The sequence below is a fragment of the Pleurodeles waltl genome, chromosome 2_2, assembly GCF_031143425.1.
Source record: "Pleurodeles waltl isolate 20211129_DDA chromosome 2_2, aPleWal1.hap1.20221129, whole genome shotgun sequence".
Classification (NCBI taxonomy): domain Eukaryota; kingdom Metazoa; phylum Chordata; class Amphibia; order Caudata; family Salamandridae; genus Pleurodeles; species Pleurodeles waltl.
This window is the reverse complement of record NC_090439.1, coordinates 914,524,876-914,550,356: the sequence shown is the minus strand read 5'-3', so window position 1 is coordinate 914,550,356 and position 25,481 is coordinate 914,524,876. Positions and strand designations below refer to the sequence as shown.

General features: G+C 48.2%; 1 protein-coding gene across 1 annotated transcript in view; it reads left to right on the top strand.

Moving 5' to 3' along the window:
* Positions 1 to 25,481, top strand: part of EIF3E (eukaryotic translation initiation factor 3 subunit E) — a 314,034-nt gene that overhangs the window by 163,340 nt on the left and 125,213 nt on the right. The window contains exon 8 of the mRNA XM_069220621.1: positions 22,744 to 22,870. Coding sequence (XP_069076722.1) covers positions 22,744 to 22,870 — 127 coding nt within the window. The remainder of the gene's footprint in view (positions 1 to 22,743; positions 22,871 to 25,481) is intronic.

The following is a 25,481-nucleotide window of genomic DNA, read 5'->3' as shown; positions in this document are numbered from 1 at the left end:
CAAGCAGACCGGAACCGGGGCACCCCCTTCTCTCCATTCTAGCCTATGTGTTTTGGGCACCACTTTGAACTCTGCACCTGACCGGCCCTGAGCTGCTGGTGTGGTGACTTTGGGGTTGCTCTGAACCCCCAACGGTGGGCTACCTTGGACCAAGAACTGAACCCTGTAAGTGTCTTACTTACCTGGTAAAACTAACAAATACTTACCTCCCCTAGGAACTGTGAAAATTGCACTAAGTGTCCACTTTTAAAACAGCTATTTGGGAATAACTTGAAAAGTATACATGCAATTTTTATGATTTAAAGTTCCTAAAGTACTTACCTGCAATACCTTTCAAATGAGCTATTACATGTAGAATTTGAACCTGTGGTTCTTAAAATAAACTAAGAAAAGATATTTTTCTATATAAAAACCTATTGGCTGGATTTGTCTCTGAGTGTGTGTACCTCATTTATTGTCTATGTGTATGTACAACAAATGCTTAACACTACTCCTTGGATAAGCCTACTGCTCGACCACACTACCACAAAATAGAGCATTAGTATTATCTATTTTTACCACTATTTTACCTCTAAGGGGAACCCTTGGACTCTGTGCATGCTATTCCTTACTTTGAAATAGCACATACAGAGCCAACTTCCTACAGTAATGGTATGTGGAACTTCATAACGACACACTTGGCATTTTGTCAGTAGCATTAATTATGACGCATGATGAGGTATTGCAATTATATGCTTTACAAACTTTTTATGTGCTTTATGGAGTGTATTTATCAAAATAAACATGAAGATGACGATGAAAACACGCGTGTCTAGCAAGACCACAAGTCAATTCGGCGACCTGAAATAAAGTATTAATACTTAATTGAATGCTAAACAAAATGTATAACAACCATATTTTGATCCAGGACAATATCTGAACTTTGTTTTTTGCTATTGATTAGATTAATTCAGGTGCGAAGTTATGGATATCAAATTATGCTAAAGGGCAAATCTTTAACAAGTCGTTCGACCAATATGGTCCTTCAGCGCTTTATTTTTAGCCAGGTATTCGATGTGGGAGCACCACATTTTACTTTAGGAAAATAAATCACAAAACCTTTGTCAAAGAAAAACTCAACTTCAGTTACCTTGGACTTGCACAAATACGCCTTTTATACCCAACCACAAACCAATAATATTCTTCGTTACGGGTACCATTGCCAGAGACAAAAACTATTCCCATGTCTGAAAAATGAGAAACCCGAACCCAGAGGCATTTCTGCTGTAGAGGCATACTGGCAACCCACCAGAGGTCAACAGGCAATCATGCAGCGCGAGTTGTAAAATGCAGATCCGCCGAGAGGAAAAACGAGACCACCGCAGATGCTCTGAACAAAGAAGCATAATCATCGTTTTCAGTCTCACCGAATTACAACTGTTTAGGAGGGATTTCATTACTTTTGTTACACAAGTATGAAATGTGCCTACACAGTACTTCAGTGAATGGTCCAAGAAAAAAGCTAAGCAAAGAAACCCAATAAATATATTTTCAAAAGAACAATGCGGTGTGCAAAAAATTTTCTCATTGCACCCTAGGGGTTGCTCTTCTTGCTAATAAGCAAACATCCCTGCTATGGAAATACACAAATCTGATCATAAACATGCCTTTTGTCTTTGTTCACACATTTTACCTCTCAACTATTATTCATACTAAAATGCAGCCATAACATGGTACCATGAGTTAATTACAGAGAGTTGTTCTCTGCACACCTAAAGAAATATTAACCACGTGGAAATCAGTCTAAATGTCATCCAAAGATGGGCAGTCCAGCCACACTGCACCTGCTCAACAGAACACAAGCTACCCCAAGGAAGATCGCTTTATTAGGCGTCAATGCGAGGTGCATCTCTAGCCCTTAACTACACACTGCCGTGGTACCCACCTTTGGGCATACCCTTGCAAAGCATTGTGCTGGGAGGAAGCAAAAAAGGTGTCCTGCAGCATCTAATTTTAGGAGCACCTTCATTTTTAGAGGCATTTTACAAAAAACGTGTCCACTTATGATAGTGTCTCTTCAAAATTCAGATAGGTATCTCATTAACATGTCCAAGCGTTCCACCTTAGTACATCAAATATTAGCAGTGCACCCAGATGCATTTTTTTTAAGTTATAGTTTTCAAACATCAGCGCAAAAACATTTATGCCTCCCTCCAACCCTGCTAACAATGCCAATAGAGAACTAGGAGACAAGTCAATTCATGTGGGCCCATTTAGTTGCCCAAGTTGTTATACATAGACATTTTTTTTTACATGAAACACAAGGTTTTGCACAGCTCATATAACGAACTCATGTACTTCCAAGTGCTCTTCTATGTGGTAATGAAGGAAAAAAAAGTCAAAGTGAAATAAAACAATTGTCAGGGATCAACCATTTGATCAGGTGGGGAAGCCAGAATCGATCCCAGGATTTCTGCTTTCGCACTGAGTAGTTCTATTTCATTCCCATCCACTAATCAAGTTACTTCCTGTACACCCGATTCAGGCAGGGTAGCGACAGCAAACAAAGAAGGCTTTTCCCGAGGTGCAGTTGAAGGACAATGACTTCTATACAGGCTAACACTAATGCCAAACCTATTATCTTCTAGATACCTAATTTAGAAGAGAAATAAGAAGGAAACCCTCAAAATTATTCACCGTCCGCACCATATAATACTTTGCTTCCCCTACACCCACCTCACAACACCCCCCCACTCCCACCCTATCAGGGAGGCCCTCTGTCTTGCCACAGACCATACTTTTTGGTCCCTGGGTAAATGTTTGCCAATACCCTTGGCCTAGTCCTTTGCATATTGTTTGTCCTCGTCAGTAATCACAGTGGGACTGTAAAGCAACTACCTATGGTTAATAAGGCTGAACCATCTCCAATCAATCAATGATTTTTTTTATTTATGTATTTATTTCTAAACAGAGCTGGCATCTGTTTGCAGGACGTGATGAAAAAAAATCTAAAACAAGTGCATTAACATAAAACATAAAAACACAAAGATGAAGGCAACTGCTCTGTGTGGCATTCCAACCCATTTTGTTTCACAATGCCACTCGGTTGGGAACTAGCTAATTGACAATCAGTCTTGACCATGCACCAACAGGAACAGTCCAGTCAAACAGCTAGTTAAAAACAATACCAGATGCCCCATTGAAGACTCAAAGACCACCAAATCCACAACACCACTTATTCTGGTTTCAGACCCAACCACAGCCCTAATCGCCACCACAGATGACATCTGTGGGACTCTAAAGAGAGGATACATCACAGCTTTCATCCTTCAGGACCTCTCTGCACTGCTTGATATACTCTCCCACCCTATACTCATCCAACCCCTACACAACACCAGATTCCAAGGACACATTCCAATGCATCTGCTTCTTACTGATTGGCAGGACCCAATCATAGCTATAGCTCAGATGCCCGTGATCTCAGCTGCGGAGTTCTGCAAAGATCTGCGCTAGCTCATCCCTCTAACACATTCATGATCAATTCTAGTCAGCACCACCCACTCCTACTACACCATCCTCTCCTATGTTGACATACCATTCATTCTCTCCCTCACAGACAAGATGCCCAGACCCTAGGTCAAATTCAAAGCCTGCACGACTAAAATCAGCTTCTGTATGACGACCAAGTGTTTCGAGCTGAACACCGACAAGTCAGAAATAGTTATTTGTGGAAAGCACTTCACCATAGGGCTCCACTTTGAAGTGAATAGAGCTAGGAACAACATCCACCTCCACACCAAACACCTCAGGATCATCATCAAACAGCAAACTCGACCGGACAACCCAAGTCAACACAGTCACTCCCTCATGCTTCCACACCCTGAAGAAAAAGAGGAAGATTTTGAAATGTCTCCCAGTCTGCACCCGAACACAACCAGGAGCACCCGGGGTCACAAGCAATCTGGACTACAGGAACACACTGACAGGATGAGAAAAAACACCCCCCCCCCCCCCCCCCAACCAAAAAAAATACCTCACAAGACGGCTGCAGAACAATAAGAACTAGGCTGCCAGAATCACTCTCTACCTACCACGCTGCACACACATCTCACCACACCTGATCGATCTCCCCTGGCTAACCCTAAAAAACTAGCAGAATTCAAACTCCTCACTGACACTTTCAAGGCAGTACATATCACTGGCTCAACCTCTCTTTCTTGAATTCTGCAAGAAGCTGATGACTTGGATTTTCGAGCAGTCACACTAAGCCCTAGGTTTGGCTAGTGTTAGAAACAGGGTCTCTAGTGGGCAGTCTCTAGATCCCTGCCCAAGAAGGGACCCTCACTCTAGTCAGGATAAGGGAGATACCCACTCGGATAACCCCTGCTCACTCCCTTGGTAGCTTGACACAAGCAGTCAGGCTGATCTCGGAAGCAATGTGTAAAGCAATTGCACATAACACACAGTAACACAGTGAAAACACTACAAAGGGACACCACACCAGTTTTAGAAAAACAGCCAACATTTATCAATATCAAACAAAACCAAAACAATAAAAATCCGACATTCAGTAATAAAGATATGAATTTTCCAAGATTTAACTTAAAAATACAGTTCTTTTAAGTCAATAGCCCACCTCGAGCTATCACGGCGTCTTGATCAACAAAACCAACAGTTCAGGCCAGACAGCATCGCGGGCCAGCTATGGGGTTGGGAAGACCCGCAAACAATAGCTTTGGATTTGCATGGCGTCGTTATCCTTGTGGTGAGTTCCAGACAGCGGAGTCGCTGTGTCTGTTCTGGAGTCAGTACGGGGGTCGTCGGGCCCTTGAAGTCACCCGCGTTGCAGATCGAACTCCAGGCTGATGAAGTCAGCAGCACTGGCGTGGATGGCGACAGGGCTGAGGAGCGAAGTGGGACGATGCAACGTGCGGTGCCCACAGGTCACGGTACAGGCAGTGGCTCGGTGACAGCGCTCAGTGGCGTTGGTGAGACCAGGGTTGCGGTGTGAAGTGGGGCGGTGTGACGTGTGGTGTCACCAGGTCACGGTGCAGGTAGCGTTGTTGCTAAAGCACTGTTGTCGGTAGGCCCAAGTCAGCGGTGCAGCGTGTTGCAGCTCCGGGCGGCGTCTACAGGTCGCTGTGCAGCCAGGGCCGCAGGTTGATGACACTGGAGGCTATGGTGCGGGACTGGATGGTGCTTTGTGTTTCTCACAAGCGGTGTCCACAGGCCACGGTGCAGACAGCGGCAGGAGCAGCATCGTCAGGATGCCCAGGCTGCATTGTGAGCAAGGCGATGCCAGAGCGCGGACCCACAGGTCACGGTGCAAGAAGCAGCTCGATGGTGGCATCAGATGGCAGCATCGGTAAGACCAGGATTGTGGTGTGAAGCAGGGTAGTGCGACTCCGTGCAGTGTCAGCAGGTCACAGAGCAGGTGAGCGGCGTCGTGGTGGTTTTTCTTATTGAACAGCACAAAACACACAGTTCCCAGTGCTGTAGGCAGATGAAACTCAAGTCTTTGATATCCCTGAGACTTCCAACAGGAGGCAAGCTCTACTCCAAGCCCTTGGAGAACTTTCCCAAGCAGGATACACAGCAAAGTTCACCCTTTGCTCTTTTAAAGCAGAAGCAGCAACTGCAGGCCAATTCAGCAAAGCAACACAGCAAAGGGACAATACTCCTCCTTCAGCTCTTCTCCTTGGCAGAGGTTCCTCTTGATTCCAGAAAGATTCTAAAGTCTGGGGTTTTGGGCCCTTTTCTTATAGCTCTTTCTGCGTTTGAAGTTGGCAAACTTCAAAGCAAAGTCTTAAGTGTTTGCAAAATCCTTCTTTGTCCATGCCAGGCCCCAGACACACACCAGGGGGCTGGAGTCTGCATTGTGTGAGGACAGGCACAGTCCTTTCAGATGAAAGTGAGCGCTCCTTCCTCCTCTCTAGCTCAGCAGGCTACATCCCAGCTCCCTTTGTGTTACTGCCTAGAGGAGAGGTGTGAACTGCCCAACTGTCAAACTGACCCAGATGGGGAATCCATAAACAGGCAGAGTCACAGAAGGGTTTAAGCAAGAAAATGCATACTTTCTAAAAGTGGCATTTTCAAACTCACAATCTAAAAACCAACTTCAGTAAAAGATGTATTTTTAAATTGTGAGTTTAGAGACCCCAAACTCCATATTTCCATCTGCCCTCAAAGGGAATCTGCTCTTTAAAGTTATTTAAAGGCAGCCCCCATGCAAACCTATTAGGGAGATAGGCCTTGCAACAGTGAAACCCGAATTTGGCAGTATTTCACTGTTAGGACATGTTAAACACACCAGTACATGTCCTACCAATTAAATATACTGCACCCTGGCCATGGGGCTATCTAGGGCCTACCTTAGGGGTGCCTTACATGTACCAAAAGGGAAGTTTGGTCGAATTGGCAGTTTAAAACTGCAAACACACACTGCAGTGGCAGGTCTGAGCAATGTTCACAGGGCTACTTACGTGGGTGGCACAATCCGTAATGCAGGCCCATTGGTAGCATTTGATTTAAGGCCCTAGGCACCTCTGGTGCACTTTACTAGGGACTTGCCAGTAAATCAAATATGCCAATTATGCATAAACCAATCAATAATATAATTTATTCAGGGAGCACTTGCACTTTAGCACTGATGAGCAGTGGTAAAATGCGCAGAGACCATAAAACAGCAAAAACATGCCTGAAAAAAAAATAGGAGGAAGAAGGCAAAATGGGGGTATCCCAGCAAAAAGGCCATTTCCAACAGTTAGGCTCTCAGCTGCCATGAGACAGGATACCCTCCAGGATGATAGTACACAAGTCTACATAATATCTGTGATGGAACCAGGAACACTTGGCTTAAAAAAAGAGAACAGCCTAAGAGTACGTCGTTTTCCCTGGAGAGGGCAAATAAGACTAGCAGGAAGTACTGCCACTCATGTCCTTGACCCTCCCAGATTCTCTGGCTCCAATCACAGCAGGAGGGAAAACCATGTTCACGTCTGGACCCATCATAGGGGAGTACACCTCATATAAGTAAGGGAGTGGCAATGGGACGAACAAGTTACTTACCTTCGTCAACGCCTTATCTGGTTGAGACGATATTTAGTTGCAGATTTCTTACCTATTGTAGGAAGTTGGCTCTGTATGCACTATTTCAAAGTAAGGAATAGTATGCACAGAGTCCAAGGGTTCCCCTTAGAGGTAAGATAGTGGCAAAAAAGAGAATACTAATGCTCTATTTTCTGGTAGTGTGGTCGAGCAGTAGGCTTATCAAAGGAGTAGTGTTAAGCATTTGTTTTACATACACAAGCAATAAATGAGGAACACACACTCAGAGACCATTCCAGGCCAGTAGGTTTTTGTATAGAAAAATATATTTTCTTAGTTTATTTTAAGAACCACAGGTTCAAGATTTACATGTAATACTTCAAATGAAAGGTATTGCAGGTAGGTACTTTAGGAACTTTGAATTAGCAAAATAGCATATACAGTTTTCACATAAATGACATATAGCTATTTTAAAACTAGACAGTGCAATTTTCAACACTTTCTGGGGGGAGTAAGAGTTAGTTTTTGCAGGTAAGTAAACCACCTACGTGGTTCAAGTTTGGGTCCAAGGTAGCCCACCGTTGGGGGTTCAGAGCAACCCCAAAGTTACCTCACCAGCTTCTCAGGGCCGGTCAGGTGCAGAGGTCAAGGTGGTGCCCAAAACACATAGGCTTCAATGGAGAAGGGGGTGCCCCGGTTCCAGTCTGCCAGCAGGTAAGTACCGCGTCTTCGGAGGGCAGACCAGGGGGGTTTTGTAGGGCACCGGGGGGGGGGGGGGGGGGGGCACAAGTCCACACAGAAAGTACACCCTCAGCAGCACAGGGGCGGCCGGGTGCAGTGTGCAAACACGTGTTGGGTTTCAATAGGTTTCAATGGGAGACCAAGGGGTCTCTTCAGCGATGCAAGCAGGGGGGGGGGGGGGGGGCTCCTCGGGGTAGCCACCACCTGGGCAAGGGAGAGGGCCACCTGGGGGTCGCTCCTGCACTGGAGGTTGGATCCTTCAGGCCCTGAGGGCTGCAGAGTCTTTACCAGGCGTCGGATCTTAGAAGCAGGCAGTCGCGGTCAGGGGGAGCCTCAGGATTCCCTCTGCAGGCGTCGCTGTTGGGGCTCAGGGGGGAGGCAACTCTGGCTACTCACGTTCTCGCAGTCGCCGGGGAGTCCTCCCTGAAGTGATTGTTCTCCACAAGTCGAGCCGGGGGCGTCGAGTGCAGAGTGTCAAGTCTAACGCTTCCGGCGGGAAACGCAAGTTGTTTCAAAGTTGCTTCTTTGTTTCAAAGTTGCAGTCTTTAGTGAAGAGGGCCGCTGTCCTCGGGAGTTCTTGGTCCTTCTAGATGCAGGGCAGTCCTCTGAGGCTTCAGAGGTCGCTGGTCCCTGGGGAGAGCGTCGCTGGAGCAGTGTCTTTAGAAGTGGGGAGACAGGCTGGTAGAGCTGGGGCCAAAGCAGTTGGTGTCTCAGTCTTCTCTGCAGGGGTTTTCAGCTTAGCAGTCCTCTTCTTAGGTTGCAGGAATCTGAGTTCCTAGGTTTTGGGGAGCCCTTAAATACTACATTTAAGGGCGTGTTTAGGTCTGGGGGTTAGTAGCCAATGGCTACTAGCCCTGAGGGTGGGTAAACCCTTTTTGTGCGTCCTCCCTGAGGTAGGGGGGCACATCCCTAATCCTATTGGGGGAATCCTCCATCTGCAAGATGGAGGATTTCTAAAAGTTAGTCACCTCAGCTCAGGACACCTTAGGGGCTGTCCTGACTGGCCAGTGACTCCTCCTTGTTTTTCTCATTATCTCCGGAGGGGGCGGGCAACTCCACTAGCTGGAGTGCCCTGTGGTACTGTAACAAAGGGGGTGAGCCTTTGAGGCTCACCGCCAGGTGTTACAGTTCCTGCAGGGGGGGGTGTGAAGCATCTCCACCCAGTACAGGCTTTGTTACTAGCCACAGAGTGACAAGGGCACTCTCCCCATGTGGCCAGAAACATGTCTGGTGTGTGGCAGGCTGCTAGAACTAGTCAGCCTACACGGATAGTCGGTTAAGGTTTCAGGGGGCACCTCTAAGGTGCCCTCTGGGGTGTATGTTACAAGAAAATGTACACTGGCATCAGTGTGCATTTATTGTGCTGAGAAGTTTGATACGAAACTTCACAGTTTTCAGTGTAGCCATTATGGTGCTGTGGAGTTCGTGTTTGACAGACTCCCAGACCATATACTCTTATGGCTAACCTGCACTTACAATGTCTAAGGTTTTGCTTAGACACTGTAGGGGCACAGTGCTCATGCACTGGTGCCCTCACCTATGGTATAGTGCACCCTGCCTTAGGGCTGTAAGGCCTGCTAGAGGGGTGACTTATCTATACTGCATAGGCAGTGTGAGATTGGCATGGCACCCTGAGGGGAGTGCCATGTCGACTTACTCGTTTTGTCCTCACTAGCACACACAAGCTGGCAAGCAGTGTGTCTGTGCTGAGTGAGGGGTCCCCCGGGTGGCATAAGACATGCTGCATCCCTTAGAGATCTTCCCTGGCATCAGGGCCCTTGGTACCAGGGATACCAGTTACAAGGGACTTATCTGGATGCCAGGGTGTGCCAATTGTGGAAACAAAAGTACAGGTTAGGGAAAGAACACTGGTGCTGGGGCCTGGTTAGCAGGCCTCAGCACACTTTCAAATCAAAACTTAGCATCAGCAAAGGCAAAAAGTCAGGGGGTAACCATGCCAAGGAGGCATTTCCTTACACGGCGTCTTCGTGAACTGGGGTTTACATAGTCTCCAGCTAGACTCCAGGTAGTAGCTGATTGCGCGACGCACTTCTTCGCCACCCCTGAGGAGTTAAGGCAATGGTTGGAGAGCCCTTATGTCGGTGCGACACATCCAGATCGATTGCCATTAACAAAGGAAGATGATAACCAGCAGAGTTGCAGAGGGTGGTGCCAGGTGAAGGCGTGAATGGGCGGGGCCCTTCCAGCAGTTCCATATTTGGAGCAGAGAATCCAGGAGCGACGTAATTGCCTGGCAGCAAGCAGCCGCACTCAAGTGTGGGACGTTGCTCCACCCCTGATGTACCGGACTCCCATTCTTCTGATGGAGAGAGTGCTGCTCCAGATATAACCCCACAGACATCAGACACTTTTATCAGAGCTCAACTGTCTTTATATCCATACTTCTACTCATATGTACGTGCTCTTGATAATGTGCAATACTCATTATATGGTCTTGAACTTCGGACTGTTCGTAAAGTGGTGCAAACTGTGATCACTCTGTTGCATATTGCTGGTCCTCATCTGGTCACCCCTACCGTAAGACCAACTATCTCTTGTCTTAGTTGTTATTGCTCAGTTTGTGGGGGGGGGGGTGGTCACTTGTTCTAGTGTGCTACTCTTTTCGTATTTGCAATGTTCTTGTTACAATATTTTGCTCGTTGTTACCCACCCAATAACCTTTTTACCGCTAGGCAATTCAAGAAAGTGCTTACTACACATTGCTCTGCTCCTTCACACACACTTAGGATGCAAACAGCCGTGTGGCAAATGTGCAGGGCGCCCCAAGTTGTCCACCCTACATATTATGGTGCACATTAATGTCATAACATGGAACATTCGTGGCGTGCACACCTCAGCGCAACGCTATGCCATATACTCCTATCTGAAGCACCACAATGCTCACATATCTGTTACAAGAGTCTCACCTAACAAGCTCAGAGGTGGACGCTCTTAGAAGAAAATAACCAGGTCGGTGTATTCCACAAACTTCTCATATGCGTGGGGTGTGTTACTGTGGATTAGACAAGGGAACCCCGTTGGACCTGCTAGAACAGGTTGCAGATGCCAACGTCCGGTATGAGGCCGGATAAGTGGTCATCATATACTCCTTGGGAATATGTGTGCTCCCAGTGTAGATCAGGCCTCATTTTTCAATACGTTTAATTGATTGCTGACACACTGGAGCGATGTACCTTGGCTGATTGGTGGGGATTTTAATTACGTGCTAGATAAGCATATGGACAGGACCTTTCCACTGTTGGAACGCACTGCCGCCACCTCTAATGCTTGTTCTTTAGGGACCTGGCTGCACCATTGGCAATTGACGGATGTCTGGCGTCATTATAATGCTGAGACCAGGGTATACTCCTTCTACTCGGCCCCTCATGATTTACATGTCATGCTTGACAGGTTCCTCTGCACGCCCAACCTGGTTCCGGTGGTTGTATGGACTGATTATTTGGCTGCACCCACTCCGATCACAACCTTCAATCCCTTCAACTCGATTGGGATGGGGTCACCCACCCTACTACCCCACGTGGAGGCTGCAACCTGCGATGCTGGAGAACCCAGCATTCTCGACCAGCCACCAGATAAGTTGTTAGTTTGAACTCAATACAGACACAGCCTCGTCTTGTTCAATGGAATGGGATATGTTCAAGACTATGCTGCGTGGCCATTGCAAGGGGCTTAGCTATGGTATGCTCTGGCAACGAATCGGAAGTAGCTTGGAATCCTGATGCCCTATATGAACTGCAAGCTGCCCGTAAGGCCCTTTCAGAACTCCTTGAGCGTTTGTGGTGCCTTAATTATGCAGTGCAGTCTGCGGACTGGCATGCAAGGGCAGATTGAGCCGGGACGCTACTTGTCAGCTTGATCTGTCAAGAACCCTCTGCCCTCCGCAATAGCACGGTAATGTCCATCCAGACACTGACAGGAGACCTGTTGTACACGCAGGATTCAATCCATGCAGCATTTCACACACATTATGAGACTTTGTATAGCACGATCTCTTATCCTCCCCTAACTGAACTGACCTGTTCCTCGCATGACAGCCCCTGTCCCGGATCTGTCGAGCAGCATTTATACCCAGATGGCCCTCTCCTGCTGTCTGAGGTGCAGGACACCATTCGCGCTCTCACCAATGGCAAAGAACGCGGTACGGATGGACTGCTAGCCGAATTTTACAATGCATACTCAGTCCAGCTAGCACCCAAGTTGCTTGCTACATACGAGGAGGCCTTGGCACAGGCGCACTTAGCCCTTATACTGTGAGAGGCCATGCTGATCTCACTACTGAAGCCACACAAGGACTCCACTAGTCTGCACTCCTGCAGGCTCCTGGCACTCCTTAATACGGACTATAAAATATTAGCCAAAATTATTGCAATGCAACTGATGCGCCAGAGTACCCCAGGCTATCTGCAGTGCCACAGCAGGTTGAGGCCTTGTGGAAGGTAATGTTTTGTATTTTTGGCACACTTTGGCTCCCTCTGGCGCACCTTTGGGCCTATGGATATGCCAGGGCCTCTAGTTGGGTTACTATATGTACATTTGTCCTCTGTGCTTTCTGAGCCTTTGGCTCCACACAGTGCTGATTTTCATTCCTGCTCCAATGCATAAGTCAGTCCTTCTTTATCGATGCCAATCAACCTAGCACCGGAACAGAGGTCGCACATAGACTCCACTCTGGAACTTCCAGTTCTTATAGAGTCATGTTCATACAAAACACTGACAAAGCCACCCTCAGTTGCTTCCTCAGCTTTTTTGTTCGGACTCTGACTGCAGCTGATCACTACTAGGAGATTGTAGTGGTGATGGCGGGATGATTCAGACCCAGATTATGACAACAGTTTATATATTTATTTACAAAAGGCTAGTGGGCTTTACACTTTCCTGCATACAAGGTTGGGCTGCCAATGGAAGAGAATGCTTCCTTTTTTGCAGTCCTCAGATGTGGTGCAAAGATCCTGAGACTACAATTACTTCTGTTGAGGTAAAAACAAATGTACTTAATAATGTTTTACAGCCTGTACTGCCTTCTGAGCCCTTGTTACTATTTAACTAAGCCCTAACTGATACTCCTACGGACACTTAATCTAACCTTGCTCTGGCTCACCAGTTAGCAGGCAGATGGCCAGATGTGTCACAAAGGTGCCTGTTGAACCTGATTTTCCTGCACACCAACCTACTCCTGATTGTATGGTGTCCAAGCTTTCACCAGTAAGAATAATCCAAAATCCTTCCCAAGTCTGTCCTGATAGTGAGTTGAAAAAAATTGAGGCTTTTTGGAAATGTTTGCTCTCTTCGGCCAGTCCAGCTTTGAGGATGGCCAATGAAAGTTGCCTACTAGGCCGATATATGAATGCCCACTGGTATATAACGAGTGAGATATTGCCAACAGTTCCAGAAATGTTTATGGCCTCCTTGGCTAATACCATCCAAGATGAATAGGATGCAGTCAAATTCATGATTTCGGGTGACCTTGATTTTAGAGATTACTCGAGGCAAGCAGTTGGCACTAGTGTAGTGCTCCTTTGCCATGCATGGGTGGCATCCACAGGCTTTTCGTTTGATGTATACTCTGTGCCACCCACCCGCCATTTCTGCACCTCAGCCCTGTCAGGCCGTGGATGGAGATCAGGCAGTCAACGTACAGGTTACCAATAGCACTTATCTTCCCAGTCTCCTCCTCCTGCTGCATTAGCCTTCATCAGATTTAGTTTTCCCCCTAAGTGGTGCACAACCACCCAGTGGGTGACACCAACTGACCGTTCCTCCCTGGATGACCATCACATCCAAAAGATGGGTCCACCGGATCGTCCAGCTGGGCAATTCCCTTTCATTCCATTCTGACCCACCATAACTCCCACCCGTATCGAAGCAGCTTTGAGGAGCACCTATACATATTTTTGTAAGATATGTGAGCTGTACTTTCCAAAGTTGCTGTTGAGGGTGTGCAGGACTTGGAAATAGGTAGAAGTTGTTACTCCTCCTACTTCCTCGTGCTGAAGAAGAATGAAGGCCTCCGTTCTGTTTAGATCTTTGCCCTCTGCATGCCTTCGTGCAGAAGGAGCAATTCACAATGCTCACACTAGCCTAGGTTCAGTCTGCCCTGCTTCGAGGTGGCTGGATAGTAGATTTGGACCAGCAGAAAGTTTGTATTTTCATGTTCGATGGCATGTGTAGCTGTAGATACACATGCTGTGCATTATCCTGCCATCTAGTGTTGGGCTCTGAGTGTAACAAGTTGTTTTTCTTCGAAGAAGTATTTTCGAGTCACGAGATCGAGGGACTCCTCCCCTTTCGGCTCCATTGCGCATGGGCGTCGACTCCATCTTAGATTGTTTTCTTTCCGCCATCGGGTTCGGACGTGTTCCTTTTCGCTCCGTGTTTCGGTTCGGAAAGTTAGTTAAATCTCAGAAAATTCGACAATATTGTTCGCGTTCGTTATCGGGTTAGTAATAGCAGATCGACACCGAATAAAAGAAGAGCTCCGGTAGCCCTTCGGGGCTTCCATTCCCCGGCGGGGCCTGGTCGTCCCGACCGCGTGCGTCTTCAAGGCCCATGGAACGGACCCCATTCCGCTTCTGCCCCGAATGCCACAATAAGTAACCTTATACAGACCAGCATTTGGTCTGTAATTTGTGTTTGTCCCCCGAACACAGAGGATACCTGCGAGGCCTGTCGGGCATTTCGGTAGAAGAAGACGCTACGGGACCGGAGAGCTCGAAGGCTTCAAATGACGTTGTCGCCGTCAGGACACCACGACGTCGAAGAAGAGGAGACTTTCTTCATTCTTCATTCTTGATTCGGACTCGGATGAGGCCGAAAGTGAGCAGCCGGCGAAAACTGTGAGTAAAACTGCCCCGGCCAAAACTCACACCAAAATAATGAAAGCCCAGGGGACGCCACCACAGGCAGGCCATGGCTTAACCCGTAAACACAGTGACCAACCATCGGCACCGAAAAAGGTCACACACGTGTCGAAGACATCCGAATCCGGTTGAGATACTGGCACAGAGTATACTCAGCACCGAGATACCGGCTCTGACCAAAGTCGGCACTGAGAGATTGGCACCCCGAAACCGAAAAAGGTGGCTTCGGAGCCGAAAAAGACTGCGGAAAAAGTTTTGGTGCCGAAACACCCAGCCTCTGAGCCGAAACAGAGCTCCTATTCCGAAGAACAAGCCCTTTCATCACAACTACAAGGCCATAAATTTGGACAAGAATTAGCGATGCGAGAGCCAGACTATACACAAAGAAGGCTTCATATTCAGAAGGACACAGGGAAAATAAGAACTCTTCCCCCTATTAAAATGAAACGGAAACTCTTTCCAAGAAACAGAAAAACAGCCAAAAGCAAAAGTGGATAAAGAAAAAAACTCCACCACATTTTTCGCCACAGCCATTGCCACAGCACTCACCGCAACTGTCACCAATTGCAACACCCCCGATGATGCAATCACCAATGCACACAGGGATGAGCCAGGATGACCCAGATGCATTGTGTAAGGAAATGGCTCCCTGTTGCAGTTACCCCCCACTTTTTGCCTGATACTGATGCTGACTTGACTGAGAAGTGTGCTGGGACCCTGTTAACCAGGCCCCAGCACCAGTGTTCTTTCACCTAAAATGTACCATTGTCTCCACAATTGGCACAACCCTGGCACCCAGGTAAGTCCCTTGTAACTGGTACCCCTGGTACCAAGGGCCCTGATGCCAGGGAAGGTCTCTAAGGCCTGCAGCATGTCGTATGCCACCCTAGGGACCCCTCACTCAGCACAGACACACTGCTTGCCAGCTTGTGTGTGCTGGTGAGGAGAAAATGACTAAGTCGACATGGCACTCCCCTCAGGGTGCCATGCCAACCTCACACTGCCTGTGGCATAGGTAAGTCACCCCTCTAGCAGGCCTTACAGCCCTAAGGCAGGGTGCACTATACCACAGGTGAGGGCATAGGTGCATGAGCACTATGCCCCTACAGTGTCTAAGCAAAACCTTAGACATTGTAAGTGCAGGGTAGCCATAAGAATATGTGGTCTGGGAGTCTGTCAAAAACGAATTCCACAGCTCCATAATGGCTACACTGAATACTGGGAAGTTTGGTATCAAACTTCTCAGAATAATAAACCCACACTGATGCCAGTGTTGGATTTATTAAAAAATGCACACAGAGGGCATCTTAGAGATGCCTCCTGTATTTTACCCAATTGTTCAGTGCAGGACTGACTGGTCTGTGCCAGCCTGCTGCTGAGAGACGAGTTTCTGACCCCATGTGGTGAGGGCCTTTGTGTTCTCTGAGGACAAACAAAAGCTTGCTCTAGGTGGAGGTGCTTCACACCTCCCCCCTGCAGGAACTGTAACACCTAGCAGTGAGCCTCAAAGGCTCAGGCTTTGTGTTACAATGCCCCAGGGCACTGCAGCTAGTGGAGATGCCCGCCCCCTGGACACAGCCCCCACTTTTGGCAGCAAGTCCAGGAGATAATGAGAAAAACAAGGAGTCGCTGACCAGTCAGGACAGCCCCTAAGGTGCCCTGAGCTGAGGTGACTCTGATTTTTAGAAATCCTCCATCTTGTAGAAGGAGGAGGATTCCCCCAATAGGGATAGGAATGTGCCCCCCCTCCCCTCAGGGAGGAGGCACAAAGAGGGTGTAGCCACCCTCAAGGACAGTAGCCATTGGCTACAGCCCTCCCAGACCTAAACACACCCCTAAATTCAGTATTTAGGGGCACCCCAGAACCTAAAAAGAGGACTGCTAAGCTGAAAAACCCTGCAGAGAAGACTGAGACACCAACTGCTTTGGCCCCAGCTCTACCGGCTTGTCTCCCCACTTCTAAAAACACTGCTCCAGCGACGCTCTCACTAGGGACCAGCGACCTCTGAATCCTCAGAGGACTGGCCTGCTCTAGAAGGACCAAGAACTCCAGAGGACAGCGGCTCTGTTCACCAAAGACTGCAACTTTGCAACAACTTGCGTTTCCCGCCGGAATCGTGAGACTTGACACTCTGCACCTGACGCCCCCGGCTCGACTTGCGGAGAAACAACACTTCAGGGAGGACGCCCTGGCGACTGCGAGACCGTGAGTAGCCAGAGTTGTTCCCCCTGAGCCCCCACAGCGACGCCTGCAGAGGGAATCCCGAGGCTCCCCCTGACCGCGACTGCCTGTCTCCCAGATCCTGACGCCTGGTAAAGACTCTGCACCCGCAGCCCCCAGGACCTGAAGGATCGGAACTCCAGTGCAGGAGTGACCCCCAGGAGGCCCTCTCCTTTGCCCAGGTGGTGGCTACCCCGAGGAGCCCCCCCTTGCCTGCCTGCATCGCTGAAGAGATCCCTTGGTCTCCCATTGATTTCCATTGGAAACCCGACGTGTGTTTGCACACTGCAACCGCCCGCCCCCGTGCTGCTGAGGGTGTACTTTCTGTGCTCACTGGTGTCCCCCCGGTGCCCTACAAAACCCCCCTTGGTCTGCCCTCCGAAGACGCGGGCACTTACCTGCTGGCAGACTGGAACCGGGGCACCCCCTTCTCCATTGAAGCCTATGCGTTTTGGGCACCACTTTGAACTCTGCACCTGACCGGCTCTGAGCTGCTGGTGTGGTAACTTTGGGGTTGCCCTGAACCCCCAACGGTGGGCTACCTTGGACCCAAACTTGAACCCCGTAGGTGGTTTACTTACCTGCAAAAACTAACAAACCCTTACTCCCCCCAGGAACTGTTGAAAATTGCACTGTCTAGTTTTAAAATAGCTATATGTGATTTTTGTGAAAACTGTATATGCTATTTTGCTAATTCAAAGTTCCTAAAGTACCTACCTGCGATACCTTTCATTTGAAGTATTACATGTAAATCTTGAACCTGTGGTTCTTAAAATAAACTAAGAAAATATATTTTTCTATACAAAAAACCTATTGGCCTGGAATTGTCTGAGTGTGTGTTCCTCATTTATTGCCTGTGTGTGTACAACAAATGCTTAACCCTACTCCTTTGATAAGCCTACTGCTCGACCACACTACCACAAAATAGAGCATTAGTATTATCTCTTTTTGCCACTATCTTACCTCTAAGGGGAACCCTTGGACTCTGTGCATACTATTCCTTACTTTGAAATAGTGCATACAGAGCCAACTTCCTACACACCGCAAATAGACCTATTCGCAACAAAAGAAAACGCAAAATGCCAAAAGGTGCAGAGGTCAAAGAGGTGCCCAAAACGCATAGGCTGCAATGGAGAGAAGGGGGTGCCCCGGTTCCGGTCTGCCAGCAGGTAAGTACCCGCGTCTTCGGAGGGCAGACCAGGGGGGTTTTGTAGGGCACCGGGGGGGACACAAGTCAGCACAAAAAGTACACCCTCAGCAGCGCAGGGGCGGCCGGGTGCAGTGTGCAAACACGCGTCGGGTTTTCAATGGTTTTCAATGAGAGATCAAGGGATCTCTTCAGCGTCGCAGGCAGGCAAGGGGGGGGGCTCCTCGGGGTAGGTACCACCTGGGCAAGGGAGAGGGCCTCCTGGGGGTCACTCCTGCACAGGAGTTCCGTTCCTTTAGGTGCTGGGGGCTGCGGGTGCAGGGTCTTTTCCAGCCGTCGGGAAATGGAGTTCAGGCAGTCGCGGTCAGGGGGAGCCTCGGGATTCCCTCTGCAGGCGTCGCTTTGGGGGCTCAGGGGGGACAACTTTGGTTACTCACGGTCTCGGAGTCACCGGAGGGTCCTCCCTGAGGTGTTGGTTCTCCACCAGTCGAGTCGGGGTCGGCGGGTGCAGTGTTGCAAGTCTCACGCTTCTTGCGGGGAGTTGCAGGGGTCTTTAAGTCTGCTCCTTGAAACAAAGTTGCAGTTCTTTTGGAGCAGTGCCACTGTCCTCTGGAGTTTCTGGTCTTTCTTGAAGCAGGGCAGTCCTCAGAGGATTCAGAGGTCGCTGGTCCCTTGGAAAGCGTCGCTGGAGCAGTGTTCTTTGGAAGGCAGGAGACAGGCCGGTAGGACTGGGGCCAAAGCAGTTGGTGTCTTCTGGTCTTCCTCTGCAGGGGTTTTTCAGCTCGGCAGTCTTCTTCTTCTTGTAGTTTCAGGAATCTAAATTCTTAGGTTCAGGGAAGCCCTTAAATACTAAATTTAAGGGCGTGTTTAGGTCTCGGGGGTTAGTAGCCAATGGCTACTAGCCCTGAGGGTGGGTACACCCTCTTTGTGCCTCCTCCCAAGCGGAGGGGGTCACATTCCTATCCCTATTGGAGTCCTCCTCCTTCTACAAGATGGAGGATTTCTAAAAATCAGTCACCTCGGCTCAGGACACCTTAGGGGCTGTCCTGACTGGCCAGTGACTCCTCCTTGTTGTTCTCATTATTTCTCCTGGACTTGCCGCCAAAAGTGGGGGCTGTGTCCAGGGGGCGGGCATCTCCACTAGCTGGAGTGCCCTGGGGCATTGTAACACGAAGCTTGAGCCTTTGAAGCTCACTGCTAGGTGTTACAGTTCCTGCAGGGGGGAGGTGTGAAGCACCTCCACCCAGAGCAGGCTTTGTTTCTGTCCTCAGAGAGCACAAAGGCTCTCACCGCATGAGGTCAGACACTCGTCTCCCAGCAGCAGGCTGGCACAGACCATTCAGTCCTACACTGAACAATTGGGTAAAATACAGGGGGCATCTCTAAGATGCCCTCTGTGTGCATTTTTTAATAAATCCAACACTGGCATCAGTGCGGGTTTATTATTCTGAGAAGTTTGATACTAAACTTCCCAGTATTCAGTGTAGCCATTATGGAGCTGTGGAGTTCGTTTTTGACAGACTCCCAGACCATATACTCTTATGGCTACCCTGCACTTACAATGTCTGAGGTTTTGCTTAGACACTGTAGGGGCATAGTGCTCATGCACCTATGCCCTCACCTGTGGTATAGTGCACCCTGCCTTAGGGCTGTAAGGCCTGCTAGAGGGGTGACTTACCTATGCCACAGGCAGTGTGAGGTTGGCATGGCACCCTGAGGGGAGTGCCATGTCGACTTACTCGTTTTGTCCTCACCAGCGTACACAAGCTGGCAAGCAGTGTGTCTGTGCTGAGTGAGGGGCCCCTAGGGTGGCATAAGACAGGCTGCAGCCCTTAGAGACCTTCCCTGGCATCAGGGCCCTTGGTACCAGGGGTACCAGTTACAAGGGACTTACCTGGGTGCCAGGGTTGTGCCAATTGTGGAAACAACTGTACATTTTAGGTGAAAGAACACTGGTGCTGGGGCCTGGTTAGCAGGGTCCCAGCACACTTCTCAGTCAAGTCAGCATCAGTATCAGGCAAAAAGTGGGGGGTAACTGCAACAGGGAGCCATTTCTTTACACAGTGTCAAAACCTTTGTGCTTTGAAGTTCGCAAGAAAGCTCTCTCTGCAAGACTCATTTAGACAAGTTGAGCCCAGGACTCCTGTGTGCCTCTCTGCCTCGCCCTCTCCTGCCCAGAGTTCTGCAGGTCTGAAACAGCCAGGTCCAAGTCATCTTGGTGGCTCCAGATTGGGGCAGCACTTTTTCCCATTCAGAATTGTTTTAAATCTTCTTAAAATAGTAAGGGAATTTATAACTTTCCTCAAATTTTCTAGGACATGAGTCAGTATAGTAAATAAGCCTCCTAGAATATTTGGGGAAAATGTACTCTTCCCCCAAATATTCTAAGACTGGAGTTAGAGTAGTAAATGTGACCTTCCAGTGCCTGCCACACCCTCTGCTGCCTAAAGGGCACAGTTCAGGGCAAGAAACACAAGCAAGCCAGATTGGGCCAGGAGTCTGGTACCCTGAGCTTCTGGGTATGAGAATCTGTCCTCTGATTTTCTATCCTAGGAGCATGGCAGGGCTCTGCACCTCGCAATATGCAATCTACACTTCCATACCTGGAGATTGAGAAGCTGCAGTTGACTTGGTTCAACCTACCACTTGAGGTTGTTGATGTTGTTCTTGCTGCCACACGTCCCCCTACAAACTGCATTTATGCCAGGCAGGGGGCATATTTGTGGCTTGGTGTGGAGTCTACAACACAGGCCCCTTACAAGCCAAACTGTTGGATGTTTTAGTGTTTTTGTCTTTCGCCCAGCAAGGTCTTGTAGTTATTTATGTACCCTTTGGCTTTCTTGCATTTGCCGGACCAACCATTCTTGTTTAAATTACCTTCTGAGATGCAGTTAATAAAGGTTTAATACATGTTCCTTCCCAAACTACTTGTGATTCCACAGTTGGACTGGTTTCTCATGTGCATTCTCTCTGAATCGATTTACAGCTGCTGATTAGCTCTAACTCAAGAATGCCTTCCTGATTGCAGTAACTTGAGCTTGCCACAAGTGAACTCTAGGCTCTTTTGGCACAACCGCCCTACAACACCTTTTTCCCTGGAGAAACTAGTGCTGAGTACCCAGGTAGCCTACTTGCAAAAGTTGTAACTTCTTTCACATAGGGAAATCTGCCACTCTTTCCAGCTTTCTTTGCCCCACTTCATCCCTGGGAACAGGAGGAGAGGCTTAATTGGTGGGACCCAAAAGAGCATTAAGCTTCTACATTGATAGGACTAAAGACCATTATCTGCTTTTTTTGTGGGGTTTTCCGAGGCAAAGAAAGGCAAGGCAGTGCAAAGAATGAGTCTGTCTAGGTGGATAGTTCTGTACATTAAGGTGTGCTACATTGTGGCCAAAAAGCAGCCTCCAGAGTGACAGTCCATTCGACCAGGGCTAAGGCTACAATACTGTGTTGGTGTGCGATCTGGACATGTCTTTCCACGGTGTCGGTGTACATGTTAAAAAAAAAAAAAAAGCACTACTTTCTTGACAGCCAGGTCCATTGGGAAGGGCATTTTACCCATACAGTTCTTCAAGACATATTAGTCTGAGCCCACTCCACAGGCCCTCGATTCTTGGGAGGTACTGTTTGGTATCTATTCTAAAGAATCCATAATTGGAAGTATCCATCTGAAAGAAAGTTATTTACTTTCGGTAATGCTCTTTCTGGTGAATACTCTAACTTCAAATTCTGCACAGCCCTCCAAGCTCCCTGTTCTGTGCAGTGATCTCTTTTTATCATGTAAAAGTTGCCAAAATCAAGATCTGCATATTGGTGCCCAGCAGTTATTTTGTGTGCTGCACATCTGAAGGAGTGGTAAGAGTAAAGTATGAAATTGACCGTGATGTTTGTATGTGGCTCTGCTCTCACTTCTGGGGAACCAGCGTGGAGTCACATAGCACCCTCTGGGTATACACAGGACACTGTCAAATATTTCTGGTTCCCGTCTGGCTAATACGGTTATTCTAAATGTGAGGAACGTGAGTATCCACTAGAAAGAGCTTTACCAAAAGTAGCTTGTTACTTACATATGTTGTAGAAATGCATGAATTGCGATTTGTATTTGAAACTTTTGAAAGCGAGCGGTATAAATTGCACATTTCACTCTTTATTTAGCATTCTAATTTATTTGGAAGTCTTAAAATAGTATAAAGAAATTCTTTGGAACTCCTACAGTCGTGAAACGCGTTACTACTCGAAGGTCTGCCATTTTAAAGTTTCCTCCTGTGAAACAATCGCTTAAGTTTTGATACATAAAAGATGTGCCTTTCAGAGACCTCTAGTAGAATTCAGTTCATTAGGGCTGTCCTCTCTTATTGACCCTAGTTTAGAGAAAGGCGTGGTAATTCTTGCGGGGTCTTAAGAACCGAGGGAATCTGAGGGATGGAGAGAGGAGGAATCCCATGGACGGTAACTGTGCGGCACTGACGCTGAATTTTTGACATGGTTAGACCTATCGAAGAACTGTACTCGTTACAAATAGCAAATATTGCCCAGTACTGCTGGCTTTGCGTAGTCCATAGATCTCAAATAGCTTTTTGTTTCTTGTGTTTTAGTTCGAAGTTACTGATCTCAGCACCAGAACACTGTTGAATTGCCTGCCTCTACCTATTTTGTGCATTTAAGTAATAACCTGCTACATTCAAACTTTTGCTACACGTTTTCATGTTTACTCCATTTTATTCTTTTAGTTATCTTAATGCGATTCAGACAATGTGCCCCCATATTCTCCGTTATTTAACAACAGCTGTCATCACCAACAAAGATGGCAGAAAACGAAGGCAAGTCCTTAAGGACCTGGTTAAAGTCATTCAACAGGTAGGATTTCTAAACTTGTTTAATTTGTTTTCAAGTTGTGTTGTAGATTTTCAAAGCGTGAACTCTTCAGCACTGTTTCCTAATCTTTCATGGGCGAATCGAAAATACAAACGATGTATATATGTGTGTGTATGTAATTGATCACCTTTTTTTTTCAGTGAATTCATATATTATTGTAGTTTTAAGTTTTTATAGCTGGGTGCATTGCACTTGTTAAGCACCGAATTGTAGCTTCTGGTTTGGTGTTACTCTTCCTTTAGGCTTTTCTATCCAGAATAGTAACTGAAATAAATGTAATTAAATTTGGGTGAAAGTTTAAGTCCCACTAGGCCACCACACTCGACGAAGATATTCAGATATTGCAGAAGTTAAACATTCTGTAGCTTGCTTTGCTTGTTCAGTATATGAATCAGCTGCCAAGCTACAGTAGCATTAGTCTGTTCTTCTGGTTTGTCTGTTAGTATAAAATATGGCGGTCAAGAAGGAGTTCACCTAAGCAGATTCATAAGTAATTCAAGTAATGCGCATACTGAAAAACAAGTTACATTGCCTTTAATTGAATGTCCCTCATACATATTTTTATATGTTGAATAAGCCCACTGAAGTGGGTGAGAACTTTGCCGAGAAGTTCACACTTACTGTAAGGAAATGCCTCCTTGGCATGGTTACCCCCTGACTTTTTGCCTTTGCTGATGCTATGTTTTGAATTGAAAGTGTGCTGAGGCCTGCTAACCAGGCCCCAGCACCAGTGTTCCTTCCCTAACCTGTACTTTTGATTCCACAATTGGCACACCCTGGCATCCAGGTAAGTCCCTTGTAACTGGTACCAAGGGCTCTGATGCCAGGGAAGGTCTCTAAGGGCTGCAGCATATATTATGCCACACTGGGGACCCCTCACTCAGCACAGACACACTGCTTGCCAGCTTGTGTGTGCTGGTGAGAACAAAACGAGTAAGTCGACATGGCACTCCCCTCAGGGTGCCATGCCAACCTCACACTGCCAATGCAGTATAGATAAGTCACCCCTCTAGTAGGCCTTACAGCCCTAAGGCAGGGTGCACTATACCATAGGTGAGGGCACCAGTGCATGAGTACTGTGCCCCTACAGTGTCTAAGCCAAACCTTAGACATTGTAAGTGCAGGGTAGCCATAAGAGTATATGGTCTGGGAGTCTGTCAAACACGGACTCCACAGCACCATAATGGCTACACTGAAAACTGGGAAGTTTGGTATCAAACTTCTCAGCACAATAAATGCACACTGATGCCAGTGTACATTTTATTGTAAAATACACCCCAGAGGGCACCTTAGAGGTGCCCCCTGAAACTTAAACCAACTACCCGTGTAGGCTGACTGGTTCTAGCAGCCTGCCACACTCGAGACATGTTGCTGGCCACATGGGGAGAGTGCCTTTGTCACTCTGTGGCCAGTAACAAAGCCTGCACTGGGTGGAGATGCTATCACCTCCCCCAGGCAGGAGCTGTAACACCTGGCGGTGAGCCTCAAAGGCTTACCCCCTTTGTTCCAGCACCACAGGGCACTCCAGCTAGTGGAGTTGCCCGCCCCCTCTGGCCACGGCCCCACTTTTGGCAGCAAGGCCGGAGGAGATAATGAGAATAACAAGGAAGAGTCACTGGCCAGTCAGGACAGCCCCTAAGGTGTCCTGAGCTGAAGTGACTCTAACTTTTAGAAATCCTCCATCTTGCAGATGGAGGATTCCCCCAATAGGGATAGGAATGTGCCCCCCTCCCCTTGGGAGGAGGCACAAAGAGGGTGTACCCACCCTCAGGGCTAGTAGCCATTGGCTACTAACCCCCCAGACCTAAACACGCCCTTAAATTTAGTATTTAAGGGCTCCCCTGAACCTAAGAATTTAGATTCCTGCAACTTACAGAAGAAGACGACTGCTGAGCTGAAAAACCCTGCAGAAGAAGAAAGAAGACACCAACTGCTTTGGCCCCAGTCCTACCGGCCTGTCTCCTGCCTTCCAAACAAACCTGCTCCAGCGACGCTTTCTCCAGGACCAGCGACCTCTGAATCCTCAGAGGACTGCCCTGCTTCCAAGAGACCAAGAAACTCCTGAGAACAGCAGCCCTGTTCAACAAAGACTGCAACTTTGTATCCAGAGGAGCAGATTTAAAGACCCCTGCAATCCCCGCAAGAAGCGTGAGACTTGCAACACTGCACCCGGCGACCCCGACTCGACTGGTGGAGAAACAACACCTCAGGGAGGACCCTCCGGCGACTCCGAGACTGTGAGTAACCAAAGTTGTCCCCCCTGAGCCCCCACAGCGACGCCTGCAGAGGGAATCCCGAGGCTCCCCCTGACCGCGACTGCCTGAACCTAAAGTCCCGACGGCTGGAAAAGACCCTGCACCCGCAGCCCCCAGCACCTGAAGGAACGGAACTTCTGTGCAGGAGTGACCCCCAGGAGGCCCTCTCCCTTGCCCAGGTGGTGGCTACCCCGAGGAGCCCCCCACCCTTCCCTGCCTGCACCACTGAAGAGACCCCTTGGTCTCCCATTGAATCCTATTGCGAACCCGACGCTTGTTTGCACACTGCACCCGGCCGCCCCCGCGCTGCTGAGGGTGTACTTTCTATGTGGACTTGT